General features: G+C 41.7%; 1 protein-coding gene across 1 annotated transcript in view; it reads left to right on the top strand.

The window, feature by feature from the left end:
* The window catches only part of GFRA1 (GDNF family receptor alpha 1), a 179851-nt gene that overhangs the window by 98075 nt on the left and 64181 nt on the right, over window positions 1-17595 (top strand). Inside the window, exon 4 of the mRNA XM_081912199.1 lies at window positions 15895-16234. Within this exon, the coding sequence (XP_081768325.1) occupies window positions 15895-16234 (340 nt within the window). The remainder of the gene's footprint in view (window positions 1-15894; window positions 16235-17595) is intronic.

The raw sequence follows: 17595 nt of genomic DNA, 5'->3' as shown, positions 1-17595 counted from the left end.
ACGTAGATTGCAGTATAATTGGAATCCCCCTGTGGAAAAGTGGTTTTTGTACTCTTTCCTTCCCAGCTGCAAATGCGAACAGAACATATGTTGCCAAAACCCTGTCCACTGTTGCATTCTGAGCAAACAAATACAAAGGCAGCCGAGTTTCAAAAGGCAATGTGTAGAGACTCTGACATGATGCATTTGAAAAACATCATTTTAACAATGGCCCTTTACTGTCAAAAGCATTCTGTTAATAGGAAAACGTACATCTCGTGTGCTATTAATCTTACTGCTAAAAAAAAAACAGGAAGAAATCTTTGGAGGGGAGAAATAACTGCTCACTTTCTTTTCCTCATATCCTGCTGGCCCTAGGTCAATGACATGTCAGTCTTCTATAGTATTAATATTGCTTATTAAAATGCTCCTGATATATTGTGTGAATGGAAAGGAGGAAAGGCAAATGCAGGCCTGATGTTCTAGCAGGCATGGTAGTTTCTGGTTATCTTTTCAAATCTGAGGGTTTGAATCCAGGCTCAGGGTGCTGTCCAAACCCCTGATCTGCTGTACTGTGAGGTGAGGATGGATGGGGTGGAGGTCTCTCTCTGCCCAGAACAACTCCAACAGCTTCCTACTCTGGCCATTAGTGGGCTTCCCGCCAGTGGTAACCCATGGAAGACTCCCAGACTAGACGTTGCAGGGATAGGGAACTGTTCAGTTAGCCTGAGATCGACTGGATCCTAAGACAGCCCCATTGTTGTCACTTGACAGTATCAGGCCTGATCTGGACCCGATCACTTGGGTATATCCTGGACAGAATTTTGCCTGTTCCCTGCCCCAGCTGGCATGAGCAAGGGGCTGCAGAAGTAGCAGTGGCTATACTGCATAGGAACATAGGAAGCTGCCATTTCCCCATTGTTCCATATAGCTCAGTCTTGTCTACACTGATTGGCAGCAGCTCACCAGAGTTTTGGCAGGGAGTCTCGCCCAGCCCTAGCAGGAGATGCCAGGGATTTACCATAGTGCCTTCTGCATGCAAAGCAGATGTTCTCCCTTAGAGCTACACCCCTCACACTTCACTATTGCTCAGCCTGTCATGCTTAGAATAGACAGATCCCAGCATCTCTGGTCTAAGCACAAACACTCCTGTCTTCTCAATCTATGACATGTTGTGCTGCAGTTTTATTGGTTCCCACAAACTGAGCACCTGTTGATAATTTAAGTGGCCTATCAAAAAAGCTTGTACATTTAAGGAAAGAACAATGGGAATGCTCATCATGTGCCAACTGTGCTTCTTGAATCAGTAAAGAAAAAATGTCATAACGGGAAAGGAGCACACACTTGTTTTGGCTATATAGTGTAGACAGGAATGCAACAAAAGAAAATGACTTCTGGCACTTCAATAATATATATTCTGCCTGAATGAAATATTACTACGGGGCAGTCTTAAGTTGAAAAATTGCCCCATGGTAAGAATGATGGCTTGGATTATAAGAGCTTTACTCACAGAAGTACACAGAAGAAAAACATTATCATTTCTTCATCTTTCCTGCCGCTCTTGGGATGGTTGTGGCCCCTCAACAATGTGGAATGGGGATTGGAAGGTTCCCAGCAAAGGGCACCCAAAATCTTGAATCTTATGACAAGGATGTTCACAGAAGGAAGCTTCTCATCTCTACGGCCCCCAGCAGTCCCATGTGACACATCCTATGTTTATTTACAGAACAATATAACATAAAACCATAAAATAAGAACCATATACAAATTTGATACCAGACATTAAGTGGAAAGATGTGTTCTTAATTGAAATGTTGTTCAGGAGCAGACTTGAAAAAGCTTTCTGTGGCTGCAGGAGGGAGAGAGGGTGAGAAACTTTACTTGCATGAACTTACCTTAGGATTCAAACAGCTGCTTTTTTAAAAGAATGTCTCCAGTGGTATTGTTGATGAACTTGCCAGATATTAAGGAAGCTGTTTTTTGTTTCTGTTTTTCATTATTTTTAAGATTGTGTTTCATTGGTACATGACTCAAGTGACTCATTTACAGAGCTGTGGCTACCTTCTTTTTAAATGATAATAGGTTTGCACCTATCCATGCCTCACTATTATTACTTTTTTTTAAAGGGGAGAAGTAATTTATGGAGTTAATGATTTTGATGGGGGAGAAAGTTGGTGTTGGATTGATTTTAGTTTATTTATATGCTGACTTCGGAAAATGAGCTGTGCCCAAAGCAGCTTATAGCAAATGTCTACCTTTTAACAAAATACAAAGCATTGGGTGGGGAACAGGGAGCTGAAGAGAAACCAATTTACAAAACACATTAATACATTCAAATAGGGCAAAAATAAGCATAAGCTGAGGAAGAGAAATGCATGGGAGGGCAATTCCAGCTGCTGATGCTGGTCTGAGTAGAGTGATCACACTACTTGCCTACTTATTTTCCCAGGCACTGAGTGCAGGGCTGGCAATGCTGCTTTCTGCAGGGATCAGCTGTGCAATTGAGATCTCCACAGGGAACATGGCTGTGCAGCTGATCTAGGAAGCATGCCTTCCTACTTCTGCAAGTATTGCCTGCACAACTAAGTTTCCTGTGGGGAACTCAGTCCCACAGTCACAGCTCTACCTGCCTCACACCTGACGTCACACATGACTTCAAGTGTGCGGCATGCAGGTGTGGTTTGGGGGAAATGGTCTCACGGGCCAGATTGGAGCCCATGCTGCGCCAGATTTTGGCCACAGGCTAGAGGTTTTCCACCCCTGATTTATACTTTCTTTCCAGTAGAAATGCTTGAAGTGGCTAAAGACATGCCACAATCAGCATCAAAAGTAAATTCCATTGTTAACACAATCAGATAAAATGGAATGTATCACTATGATTCTTACAACAAAAAGATATATAACACACATATTTGCATATGTTGCTTTAATAAGATGTAGTAGATTTGCAGTAGCGCACACCAGCTTGAGTACAGAACAGCCAGTTGCTGTTTGCAACTTATATTGCAGGAAATAAACTTCTCTCTGCCTACTCCCACCCCCCCAAAACAGTTTTTTCAGTTATCAGGAGGGAAATGAAGAATCTGGTTCCTTCAACAGCTGCTGTAGTACCTTCTGCTTTTTCTGTCCCATGCTTGTTTCACTTTGACAGCTCTAGTCTTGTCAGACATCACCCTACCTCTCTGCCTGTTGCCATCAGTGCAGCATCTGCCCCATCTATCTTGATGGTGCTTGGGACAGATCATTTTTAAATCTTATAGACTTTGTGTCACTGTGTTGACTAGGGGTGGCTCAATCTCCTTGTGCAGACACAGCAAGCAGGTAATTATTTGCTCAGGGCTTGACCCTCCTATGTAATATGCAGGAGTTGCTAGTCGCTGTAGACACCTTGGGGGATATGCTCAGGGGCTGCCAATGTTCTTCTTGGGGTCACTGTCAGGGATCAGCATTGCTGGGCATCTGCCAAGTCCCACTTCCCACTACATTGGAAAGGACCACTGCTAATTCCCCAAACCCCTCCTTACTCTGGATGCCAGCTCACTTTGACAAGCCAAGGAACAAGTAGGGTGAATTTTCATGAGATTCTCCCATCCCTGTGTCCAGGATAGAAAAATAAAAACAACACTAACCTTGAGGCAAAAATGAAGAAGTTTCCCTAGTGCCAGTGCTAATGGTGAGGCCCACCTCTGAGGAACTGTTTGAAGAATTTCTCCTCCCTCTTGAGAATTTGCTGAAATGGTCCCCTCAGCTTCTATCCCTTGATTAGGCTGAAGAATTCCAAGAAGCCATTTGTACATAGCTCTCTTGTCAACCTTTTCCTGTAGTGTTCTCTGTTTTTAGATTATCTTTGAAATGAATGCTTTTCTGAGTATGGCAAAGATTGCAGGAAAATCTCTATCAAATACCTAGATGCTGGTTCGCTTCTTCATACAACCCCTTTTCGGAATAACCCAAGTCAACTTTTTCTTGTAGTACTGCAGAGTATTACTGAATAATCACAGGTCGTAAAAGCAGAATCAAAATGCTTTACCTACTAAGCACATTATGTGGATGATGAAATGTTGTGGACCATGTTCAGTTTTTATGGAGTCATTTCAGTTTTTCCTGTCCTTATTCAGGTCAAGCTTGGCCCTCAGTATTTTCATCCTTGGCACTACTACCGTGTCCATGAAGCACTTGCAAGCTGAGAAGCTTTGGAATTTCCTGTCCTGCTGGGTAGATTCAAATGCTAGGTTAAATAATGCATGAACCTCAGATTTGTATAATTGATCATTGTATGATTTATATGGTGTAATTATAATTAGGTTGAGAGAGAAATTTTTGAAAAGCCAGCTTCCTGGTAGCCAGAGCCATTAACTAGCAGTAAGCTGCCAAAACAAAAATTAGGTGGGAACAAAGCCACAGAGTTCAAAATATGTGTCCTAGATCTGATTTATAACAGTACTTTCTTCAGAAACATGTACAATACCTTCTAATTTGTAAGTAGCAAGGGTTATTTTACAAATTGGAGGGATAATTTTTCATTTGATTGTTTTAACCTAATCAAATGCAAACAACTGCAAAACTGCAAAGAGCTAATGTATAACTAAAGTAGAAGGTGAAGGAGGTTGAAGAGGTTAATTAAAAATGTAATGATTGCATTTGCTGAGACAGCACTATTAATCACTTTACATCAGTGATCATATGACTTGCAAACCATTGATTATGTTCAAGCATTTCGTTTCTAATGGTGGAACATTTTGTATACTCAGGAACACTTGTTCACTTCAAGTATTAAAGGAAACAACCTGGACACATGTCCCATCTGAGTTTTGCAACAAAGAAGTCCAGTTTCTGCCAGTTTGGCATAGGAAGAATAAATTGCAACAGTCCCACAAATCATGCCACAGATGTTTATGATGAACGAGCCATTGGTCTACTGATCACTTGCAGCCTTTTGCACCATCAGATAGATCAGGCTTCCTCAACCTCGGCCCTCCAGATGTTTTGAGACTACAAGTCCCATCATCCCTGACCACTGGTCCTGCTAGCTAGGAATCATGGGAGTTGTAGGCCAAAAACATCTGGAGGGCCGAGGCTGAGGAAGCCTAAGATAGATTTTGTTGAAATGTTGCAGCCCTTTCCCTTCTGCCTCTCAGGACCTTAAGCTAAAGTGAACTATAAAAGCCCAGGAGCTGAATACACAACAGAGATTGTTTCTTACTGCTCTGGCTTTGCCAGTTTCTTTGGAGTATATTTTAAAACTCCCGGTGAATTCTGTGTAGGGTGTGGGCATTGCTGCAAGAACAGTTGTTGTGTTAGATACAGCTCCACTATCCTCCTGCAGGGATGGCCTAGCTCCAGAGGCAAACTGGATGTGGCTGGCAGAGGGAAGGGTCCTGATAGGGGCTATCCACTTTAAAACTCTGAGGGCACACCAAGCGCAGAGTCTTGGCAGTCACCCAGAATACGTTCGCTGAATGTGCACTCTGAGAAAGCGCAAAGAGAAAGTGCTTGTGAAGAGCTGGTCGTGAATAACTTAGTGAGGACGAATGTGAAATTAGAGGGCAGAGAAGTGGTATGTTCATCAGATTCATCAATTTCTACCACAGACTCATTCAGTTGTTGAACAGTGTACTGTTGAGGATTGATGCATGCTCCAAAACCAGGATGTGCAAAAGAAAACAACAAGATCTGGTATTTTCTAAACCTCTACTGGTTTTACTATCATAAGCTTAAGCAACTAACCTTTTTCACCTTACAAACTCACTCTGTCTTACTTCAGCTTACTAAGAATAACTATCGACTTCATCTAATCAACTGACCCAAGAATTAATCTTGAAAATAACATATCCAAGATCACAGGAAAAAGAGTCTTAGAAGACTCATCGTAGTAAAGGTGTGGTGACTAACACCTCCATTACTAACCTACTCAATCAGATGGGGGGGTGGAGGAAAATTTGAAGCTGAAACACCTTCTCCTTCCCCCCCCCCCCACGGGGCTAAAAAGGAAAACTAACATTAGCTAACTGTTTTGGTTTATATCACCCAGGGACTAATTGGGAAGTAACTAAGTAACTGTCTCCCAAGTTATTCTGTAGTGACCAACATAGCATTTGTAAACCTCTTTACATAATATTTTGTGTTTTAGCTAATATTTTATTAGCTTGTGTGGTAACTGGCTTGATCTTCCCTACAAATGTAGCCATGCCACATGTATTTTAAATGCATTCTCTTTATTGTGCTTGAAAAGATATGGAAAAAGTAACTGCTTTGCAACCTGAAAATTTACCTACCTGTAACTTGGATTATTGCTTTCTCTAAAAGTATGAATTTTAAAACTCATCTGTGACAATATATGTAACTAATTATTTTTATGGTAATGTTTATTGGATACTGAGGGTGTTCTGGCAAATGACCTGTGACCAATGTAACATGAGCAATGCAGTATGTGACAATTAATTGATAGAAACCCACAACCACATGCCCCCAAAGCAAACCCTTGTGCACTTGACACTTTGCTATGCATTCACAGCCTTGTAATAAACTCTGAGGCAGCTGAATATACACAAAAAGTAACGAGTTATTAAACACATACAAAAACATACCAAACAGAGTTCTCTGTTTTTGAAACAGAGAACATTTGAATGAGGGAATAAAGCAAGGAAACTATTGGTGTACTAAATAAGGCAGAATCAGCAAAACAGTCACGTCTTCCCAATAAAAAGAAACGTCGACAGGCCATGACAAATGAGGAAATTGTAGTGGAATTCTTAGAAAATTATTCCAACTTAAACAAACAAGACCCAGGAAAAGGGGACATAGAACAGTAGTTAGCAGATAAAACAGTGCCATGTTTAACAGAGGGGGAGAGCAATAGAACCTAGATAAACCAGTAACAGAAAGAGAGAGATTGGAAGTGATTGAAGAATTGGATTTACAGCATTGTATTATAAAATATTTGCACCACAAATAGAAATGTTCCCATAGGAGATAATGGAAATCATCAGCTCGTTATGCAAACATTCGCCTAATGATTTCCTGAGAACACATTGTGTTGGTAAGTGGGACCTGCACATACTACAGTATTTACTTCCTTCTGAAAGTCTGGTATAGGTTTTTAGCCAATGAAGTCATCCTGTGAGTGCAAGGACTTCCACTTGTGCATTGGATCTCTCTTCCTTCTCCTCCCTCCACATGTCCCCTCCCCATCCTGCCATGGTTTCTTCCTAAAATGGCTGCAGCCCACCAGCTAAAAAGAGGCAAGGGGGAAACTGTTTTCTCCAATCTCTCCCTTATCACCTTTTCCATGGTTTGTGCCTGAAAATGGCTGCTGTCCACCAGCAAAGCACAAACAAGTAAGGAAGCAGAAAAACTCCAGTTGTTAAGGTATCTCAATAAGCCATATATATAGTGAGGTTTGAATATAATTTTTGTGTTTGGATACATGAATTTTCACAAAGGAAGCAGTTGGATAGTGTGACCTGCATGTAATCCCAAAAGAAAGACAAGTTGTGTCAAACGTATCTTCTTATCTTTCCTAAATATAGGGAGGAATTCAATGTCTGCTTGGCCTCCCCTCTCCTTTCTTCACTTTGCTGTTTTGGGATTTCCTTACATTCACCCCTAGCAGATTAACTCTAGCAATCTAGGCAATGTTGTGTCAGAATCACATACTAGAAAGTCAGACAGCCTTAATGGGGGAAGAAGAAAAAAGGCGGGGAGAAGAAATGTCTCAGAGCTACTCATAAATATGACATGAGGGGAGAACTCTTGGCCAGTCCCAAACAGACAGTTCCTTATTCCTAAGCATAAAGTGGAAACTTCTGCCTCTATTCTCTTCAAAATAGAATGCTAATGTATTGTAAATGTTACACTGGCTTTTGATCTGTTATTGAGCACAATTCCAAATGGCACTGACCTAGAAAGTCCTAAATAGCTTGAGACTAGTGAGATTACATTTTCTACCATGAATCTGCCAGGCATTTAGTTCATTTGCTGTGGCCCTTCTTCCTTCTGAAGCAAGTTTGATAGTGACACTACCAAGAGTTTATTCAGTTATGGTGCCCTGCCTCTTGGTTTCAACTTTGTTTTATTTTCAGAAGCAGATGAAACCCTTCTTATTTGTCCAGACCTTTCAGATGCTTTGTTGTTGTTTGATTGTTGTTTTGTTGGTTGTTGTATTAATTAATTAATTTTCTATGCTGCACTTTATCCAAAGATCACAGGGCAGTTTACAAATAAAAACACAAAACACACAACAACAACAACAACAACAATAATAATAATAATAATACACCAGCCCAGCACATTTAAAAGGCCATAGATTGTCTAACAGCCAAAGGACTAGTTGAAGGGGAATGTTTTTGCCTGGCGCCTAAAAATATATAACAAAGGCACCAGTTGAGTCTCTCTGGAAGGGGGCACACAAAGGTGGTCCTCAGATGGTGATTTCAGGTTTGGGTCGGTCCATGTGAGAAGCAGTGATCCTTGAGGTATTGAGGTCCTGAGCCATTTAAAGCTTTATAGGTCAAAACCAGCACTTTGAATTGGAGCCCAAAACTAATTGGCAGCCAGCACAGTCAGGCCAGGATTGGCATTATGTGCTCAAACTGCCTTGTCCTGGTTAGTTAGCCAGGCCACTGGTGCTTTGATCTGTAGGTGTTGTTTAATACTGGTATTTTATTCTGCTCTGCTATGATACCCTTCTTTCTATGATTCTTTAAATTATACATTGTTGATTTGATTTTGTAAGCTGCTCTGAGAGCTTTTGCTGAAGAGTGGCTAAAAACAGCTTTAAATAAATCCACTCCACCCACCATTCTGATTCTTTAAAGTGAAGCAATGTTTCTCACCCACAGTAGGCTTCAGCAGAAGTAGCAGAATAAACCTGGAAAAGAGCCTTCCTAAACTCCACTTACCTGGGAGTAAGCCTCCTTGAGTTCAATGGGGCTTATGTCTGAGCAGACATGGTTAAGATTGCAGCTGAAACATATCATTCCCACCCTGCCTTCAAAAGGACTTCTTGTAAATGCTGTGCAGAAGGTCATTCCTGAATTTTGACCCTCTGATAGTCAAAGACTTACTTTGGATTTCCACCCTAAATTTATTCATGGCCAATTCATAGCTAAGTCATCCTTGCGCTCACAAAGTCACAGTCCAGGGGTCATGCCTCTGTGCTTAAGCACATCTTCTGCATGTAAAATATCTCAAGTTCAGTCCTGGCATCTCCAGTTAAAGTTCTCAAATAGGCTGAGCTGGAAAGAAACCTCAGCCTGAGATGTAAATTACATATTGCTTTGATCATATTGTGTGCCCTTGAGCGTAACAGTCTTCTTTCACAAAGAGCCACACAGGGAACCTAATAAGAGTCCCCCACTCCCTGCTCCAGTGCAGGCAGCAGTTGCAAGGGCCCAGTCTGGATTAGGACCACAGCAAGGGGCAAAAATATATATTGCAGTCAAGGGTAAATTGACTAGAACTTATCATGGGAGGAAGTCAATGTAGTGCTATGACAGTAGTTCTTCCAACACAAGCTTGCCAGAAGGAAAAAACTTCTTCCACCCCCTGCATGGTGTTTCAGGAATTCTCCCAATGCCCAAGAGCCAGTTTTGGAGTTAATGGGTGAAAGTGGAGGAAAGCCCCATTACCACAGCGGAAGTCCTTGTTCTGGCCTCTGCTAGAGGAATGAGTTAGCTGAATCCTGCCTCATGTAATTGACTAATGTGCAGGCTGGTTCTGAGTTTGTTGTTGTAGAACAGCCTTCTCCAACTGGGTGCCATCCAGATTATTTGAACTACAACTCCCATAATTTCTGACCATTTGCACTGATGTTTGTACTGTTTGTCCATACAGGATTCTTTCCCCTGTGTCTATATCACACTTTCTAAAGTACATACCATAACTGAGTGAGCATTTATAAACCTTATTTATCCTATTTATTTTGCTTTAGCAATTTATTTATTGTGTGCATTAAAAAAAGACGTAAGCAAGAATTTAGCCTAGGATCCAAAAGTGCCCACTTTGCCTTCAGCTGAAGTCTCCATGAAATGAATGGCAGCTTTGAGTATAGAGAATGGTTTTCACCGCTTAGTTATTATAAACTTAAAATGTTGCTCAAGGGGAGGCTTCCTTTCAGATTAATGCTTAATGTGGTTTTGGACACGGGGTGGGGGAACATCCAGGGAGTAGAAATTAATCAGTAAGTAATGCAATCTCTTTGAAACAGTCTACATGACACTTGAGAACTCAATTTGTTGATCAACAAGTGCATTTAAATGTAACATTTGCCAAGTGGCAGAGGGAGAGCAGCAACAGCAGGACCTCGAAGGATCAGTTACAAGAAGCACCCCCTTTATATTATCTGATTTTCTATAATATTCATGCAAGTTTTATTGGAAAAGAACATAAATTTGAAAAATAAGGATAATTAAGTGGGGCTGCAGTACTAAAGCAAGGAACTAGAAGCTTTTTCCTGCTTTATTTTGCAGTAGCAGCACTTTAGAGAGAGGCCATTTATAAGAAAGAGAACAGTAGTTATGTTAACATGGTAATTAATCAAGTTGGAAGGAAAGAGGAAACAAGTTGCGAATTGACTTCTGCAATAATAAAAAGGAATACTGAATGATACTCTGTAAATTGGCAAGGGGCTGGTAAACAGTCCCTCACTGTGTTTTGGGGATTTTGCATGCACTAAATCAGCTCTCACTTTGACACCCTAATCCAGCAAGAGAGTTCTGCAGGCAAAAGCCTGCTCTTGCATATGGATTCCCTTACCGCACCGGGGACCACACAAACAGGTCGGATACACAGATGTGTCTTTGCATCTCTTGGTATACATCCTCATGTACATCGTCAACTGAAATCACCAGCATCATGGGGGTGCTTGTTGCCATCTGTCTTGCTATACCAATATACCAATAGGAACTTGCTTCCTCAACTGCTGTGTTAGGCCATGGAACAGCCTGTTCACCAAAATCTGTGTATTAGGATCTGAATGTGTAGTCTCTCTCTCCCTCTCTCTCTCTCTCTCTCTCTCTCTCTCTGTGTGTGTGTGTGTGTGTCGACATGCCTTTGTCCTATCTTAACTCTATTCACATCAGCCCTCATCCCCCCCCTCGTTTTACTTGGAAGTAGGGATGTCAGCGAACTCTGACAAAAATGGAAGTGGAAATTGCTGGTGCTTGCTCATTTGTCACATATCAAGAACGAATATACCGGTAAATCCAGTGATTATGATTGGTATTTGCTGTTGTGGTTGCTTTCAGTCTGGAAACGATGTGTAGTTGTGCCCCTCCCACACCATTTGCATGGTGCTTCCTTTACATGGAAGTGAATTGGAAGGAATAACATAATGACAATGTAATTTATGTGATTATGTAGTATACGTAAGTTACACAATTGTGCCACAGTGGGCAGCAAGAGGAATAAGATAGGTTTGGGTGGAAGAAAAACTGCAGTGGAATAGAAACAGTTCTGGATGTGACTAATACACAGTGGTACAGAAGGCAATGTCTTTTTACAACCCTGCTTTGAAGCAAGATGTGACTTAAACAGCACACAGCTAAAGCGCTTACTGTTCTGTGCTTTCCCCTTTGTGTTTAAATGCACTTATTTGTATAGTCCCATTTGAGTGTTTTAGTCACCCATGGGATTATCACTGTGTGAGGGACAGTGGCATTAGCTCCATCCCCTCCATTGCCCTCCCAATTGCTTTCCATATGTTATAAGCAAATGTCTGCAGTCTGGAACCTTGCTCTACTTAGCTAGGTTCCTTGTATGATGTAGAACCTTGGAGAGCCCCCCTCCTCACTTCAGAAGTTAATCTTTCAGGTAGCTGAAGGTGACAGTGATAAAGGAGAGAGCTGCCATGCTCATACCTGCTCTCCCTTATAGCCTGGGGGAATGGATTGCCTAAATTGTGCTCATGTAATATTAGCATGCCCACAATCAATAGCCTTGAGTACTTGAGTACTCTGCACGTGTGCTAATGCAACCTTTGCCAACCAGGTGCCCTCTGGATGTTTTGGACACATCAGCCTTCAGCAAGCATGTGCTGGTTGTGGCTGATGGCGGTTATAGTCCAAAATGGCTGGAGAGCACGAGGTTGGTGAGGGCTGCACTGATGAACATTGCATGCTGATGATCCAGTGGCTGTAGTAAATGTAGTTATAAATGATGGGATGTGCATCATGTATGTAAAACAGAAACAGCCACAAGTTGCTCCCCTGCTTACCCCTCCCCTCCCACTGTCATTTCCTCTGTGTGTCAGATTTTAGATAGTAAGCTAATTCAGGTCAAGGACCTGTCGTTTTAGTACCCTGTAAAGCACCATGTACTCTGGGTGTGATATATAAATAAATAATAATGTTTTGAAAACAGATGAGGTGTTTGCTTATACACTGCATCCTCTGCAAATCAGGCCCCGAAGTCCCTGTGGCGACAGTGGCAATTATTCCTTCATAAATGTGCTTGGGGGAGAGACTTTAAGCATAGTAGTTGGCTTGGTTATGTGCTAAGTAAATGGTAGAACTGGGAGACGTTTGCCAGAACAAGTGGCCACACTGTATTTTCTAAATTAAATTAATTAATGAGGTTTAGTCAAAGTCTTGTTTTTCTTGCTAAATCACCCATAAATCCTCACCACTGCCTGGTTCCACATAGCTTGTGGATTGAGAGTGGATTTCTCTGCCGAATGCATAAAGAAAGTTATTCTGATACATAATTCCCTCTGGTTTAGTGTTGAAATCATATAGTGTGGTAACATAAGAGATAGCTGCCCAAGCCTGTATCAGTTGTCTTTGTGTGGTTTTGCTAAGCAGTTTTGCTATTACAGCTTTGCAACACCGCCTCTCCTGTGAGTTTCTTACACTTCCTTTCTGAGAAATGGAAAGGGAGTTCTCTAGTACATTTCCACAAGCAGAAGCATAACACCCTGTGGCTACATAGCAGGGAAAACAACAACTCATCAGCTCCTTTGTACTAGCTTGGACACTGGAGATAACTCCTCCCAGTGGGGCTGGAAAGGTGGACTTGTGTGCTCATCTTTCCTTCTGTGCGATCAGGATGTAGAATATGGGACGTGGGGGAGAAAGGAGTTTCATTTTTAAAAATGAAACTTGGATACAAGCCATAGTTGCAATCTCTGAAATATTCATAATGGTTTATTTTGGAGAATCTGAGAGGCTGCTTCAGGCTGCTTCACTTATTGGGATACCAGTATTATTAGGATACTTCCATATGATCTAGAAGGGCCTTCCCCAACAAGGTACCCTCTACAAGTTTCTACAAGCTCCCATCAACCTCAGCCAGCATGGCCAGTGGTTACGTATGATGGGAGTTGTAGTTGTAGCCTTTGGGGAAGGCTGATCTACAACAACAAGCAGTGATCTCTAGGATGTCAGAGTCAAACTACACATTACGTCATTTACATGGTTTGCCCCTATGATCATTTGTTCAAATGTACAATTTGTTCATGTGTACAAATGCAAGAAATCCTAAGCCTAGCTATAAAATAAATCTAAACATATAAATAGTTGGATATCCATAGTTAGGCTTTGTACTCCATCTTAATTCTGTGTTAAACATATCATTGTGATTTATAAAACAAGCTGATACATATTTCTGGGAAACAACTCCCACTGTGTTCAGAGGGATGATCCCATTCCCTAGTAAGTGTGTTTAGGATTGCAGACTTAACATTTATGACCCAAAATTACACAAACCACAATCCAGCAAGGGCGAAGTACTTTGAAGTCCCATTGATTTTTAGGGGAAGATGAAATAAATTTCTTCACATTCCCTTTGAAATTGATGAGATTTCAAAGTGCTTGACTTTGCCTGGATTGTACCCACTTAATTAGATGTAAGATGTTCTTGTCCTACCAATATTAAGATCAGCCAGATTCGAAGGAAATAGTTTTGTGCTGATCATAAATGTGCTAACTCTTTAACAAATTAACAGCCCTCTCTGCGAATCCTCATAAGGTTGTATCTGAAGTCAGAATAACAGGTGTAACTGGGGAAGATGCATAGATTTTCATAAACATTGAGCCTGAACATCTGCTTCTGTGAAAAATTCATCTCATTTATGAAGAAAATAGGATATAAATCACCTAATAACCGCCAAGAATGTCCTCAAAGTATTCTGCAGGCATGTTCCAAGTTGAAGTTAATGCGACTTGCATCTGCAAACTGCTTTGAAAATTAAGGGGTGTGACTGTTCTGAACGTTAAATACTTTCATGTTTTATATAATTCCAGTTGCTGCTAATCATAAATTTGCATGTCGGAAAACATAGGCACTCTAAAGGGATCTCAATACGTGCAGTAATGCTTTTCTAATCTGTGGTTTGTGGGTAGAATAAGGAGATATTTATATATTGTGGGTTGTATCCAGTATCCCATTCACACAACGAACTTCCCATTCCTCTGCTTGTGTGCTCCATGTCTCCCCTTAAATCTGCTCTGGAGGGTTGGGGTAACCCCAGAACTGTTTTGCCAGCATATTGGGGGGGGGGGGAGATGTAATCGTTGGTTGCAACTCATGTTTTTCAAAATACAATGTTATTTTTGCCTTGACAGAGGTTAGGGTTATAATCTGTTGCCCAGCAAGAGCTGGAGGGTCACAGGTTGGCTTCCCTGCTTTAGGATTTTTTTTAAAGCCCATGAAAAGTGTGAGATATTATTTGCACCCAGTAATCTCTCATTTTGTTTGTTGTTGTTATTTTTGAACTTTGCAGCTTTACGTAAATATATATTAAAAAGAAAGGGCAACATAAAACTTGACTCTGGGTTACACTAGCCAGGCTGTCTTTGTGGGACACGAGAGACTGGTGTGATGGGTAACAACAATGTGTATGTCTTTGTCTCCTCTACTCCTTTGGAGACGCTCAGGTCTCAGTGCCGTTGAGGAAGACGAGCAAGGTGATGAGTAACAGAGACCCAGTCTAGGCCTCCCCTCCCCTCTCTATTTCATTCTTTTCTACAGTCTACTATGGTGGGCCCTGAGCTGATGGTAGTTTAAGAATGTAATCTCTGTTTTGATATGTGACAGCTCAGAACCCATTATCCAGTAGATTCTTGGTAACTGCTTATTGAAGGCAGCCTAGTTTAAGGCATCCTGCATAGCATTTGCCTTCCAGAAACAAATAGGCATGTAATTACTCTGTAATCACATAGTAATTAGTGTCTACTATGCCTATATTGCATAATTATATGCCCTGCAAATTACATGGAAATTATACTTGGATTTAGTATGCATTTCTGCATACTGTGTTGTAGACAAAATAAACTTGAGGTTTAATATATAATTATAACTGCAGTAATGTTGAAATTCTGTAGAATGTTGTAGCTATATTTTGCCAGTTACAGGTTTTTACTATGGCATGGGGACTGCCATCCTCAAAGTCTCGTGGTCACACTGCCAGCAACTAGAAGTAGCAGTACATGGCCTAGTGGTGCAGGTGATCATGCATCTAGAACCTGAAATGTGAACCAGGACATATATGAGTAACCCACCCACATGGTCCATGTTCACAAAATCATCCCGCTCTCTCTCTTTTTTTTGGGGGGGGGGTGTGGAGCTGGAAGAATTGTTCAAGGGGATACACCTAAGTAGGGATTTATGTAGATTCTAGTTTTCATTGAAGTACATTGGGCTGCTGCATGTGAGCTTAGGGCTGCACATTGCTGCATATATAACCTACCCTCATCTCTATCTGTTAGCTCACCTTGGTGGCTTGAGGATCACAGCTATGAACTTGCATGTAACTCTGAAATCCTACCACCTAACTTTTATTTTATTTGTTTATGATCAGCTCTGGTGCCAGAAGTTTCTTGAGCTGACAAATGTCCTTGATATCTCAATAATACAAATGTTGAAGCAACTCTATAATCCTGTTTCTCTCTTCCCTCCCTTCTTTTTATATATGTATAGTGGAGCCTGCCATATCAAAGGGGAACAACTGTTTGGATGCAGCAAAAGCTTGTAACCTCAACGATACCTGCAAGAAATACCGATCAGCTTATATAACCCCCTGTACCAGCAGTGTGTCTAATGAAATCTGCAATAAGCGGAAGTGTCATAAGGCCCTGAGGCAATTTTTCGACAAAGTCCCCCCGAAGCACAGTTATGGGATGCTCTTCTGCTCCTGCCGAGACGTTGCATGTACAGAGAGGAGACGGCAGACTATTGTCCCTGCATGTTCATATGAGGACAGGGAGAAACCGAACTGCCTGAATTTACAAGATACTTGCAAGACGAATTACATCTGCAGGTAAGATAGCACATGGCAGTAGAGTGATTAATGAGGTAGCAGAAGGAACCTTTGGTGATGCTGAAATTGCAAAGGCTGGCAAGTAGTATTTTCGCCAGGGAACAGGACAATCAGGAAGGAAAACCTGACATCTTTAACAGAATAATAACGTCTCGTTAAGTCTACACATTTTAAAAATACCTGGTTTCCCTTGGAGAAACCTAGGAAATGTACGAACTTTTTCCAGGCAGAGTTCTGCAGGTAATATTTTCTTGGCAAATAATCATGAGTGAACCTTTAATTAAAACATATTTGAAAGGATGAAAGAATAATTTGGTAGAATTGTGAATAGTTTCTGGAACAATTTGCAGTTTCTTGTGGATTAACCCCTCCGTTTGGACTCTGACTTGCTCACAGCCCTGATAACAGGGCCAAGGAGGAAGGGTATTTAGCAGGTTGAAAGGGGAAAGAGATTCCTTTCAACGACATTATGGAAATGACTTACTAAGCATCAGTTTGAGCTATTTTACAACAGATGTGGGAAATCTGTATTGCTGAACTAAACCTCCCATCATCCGTGATGGGAAGCCATGCAGGCTGGGGCAAATGGGAGTTGAAATCTGTCTAGGACAGTGGTTTTCAACCAGTGTGTTGTGCACCCTGAGGTGCCTTGAATGATGGTCAGGGGTGTCATGGGCAACATTGGCATCTGTCACTCTTCCCTCCCTCCTCTGATATCCTCTTGTGTGTCTGCCTCCCAAAGGCTTCCACAGCTGTTTATTGCAGCAGCGCTGGCTATAAGCTCCATAGGTGAATGGTGCCTCTGGGAGACACCTCTCTTTAGGGCGGGGAGGGGGCAGCTCAGAGACCAGAGACAGCAGCAGCTGCTGCCTGGAGAGAGGAGTCTGAGGGAACACTCCACAAGGGAGGGTGTTCGAAAAAGGGTAAGAGGCTGCCAGCTCTGCAGGCAAATAGAAACATAACTGGGCTCCTGAGCCCCACAGGGGGTGCCGCACAAAGAATGTTTTTGGTTAAGGGAACCGTGGACTCAACAAAGTTGAAAACTGGTCTAGGAAATCATGTTGTTGCAGTAGATGAGCTCATGAGAAACCCCTAAGCTCCAAGATTCCTATTTCTATTACTACCAGCCTTTTCTTTCTGCAGTCTCTGTGCTATGCAACACCTCTCCACCCCTATGTTAAAGTATCTATACTCAAGTTGCAGTAGAGCCCTCATCTGTCTCATGCATTTATTACTAGCTCTGCTGGCAGGACTCATTAGTTGAATCTGCCCGGAGAGAACAGGCTAGTTTATGCTTGAAGTACAATGTTTTGCGAATTGCCTCCTGTGACCTTCCCAACAACTTTTTCCATAATCCGTCC

The sequence above is a fragment of the Podarcis melisellensis genome, assembly GCF_964234715.1.
Source record: "Podarcis melisellensis genome assembly, chromosome: 5".
Taxonomy (NCBI): Eukaryota; Metazoa; Chordata; class Lepidosauria; order Squamata; family Lacertidae; genus Podarcis; species Podarcis melisellensis.
The sequence above is the reverse complement of the archived record's forward strand: the minus strand, read 5'-3'. Positions and strand labels throughout refer to the sequence as shown.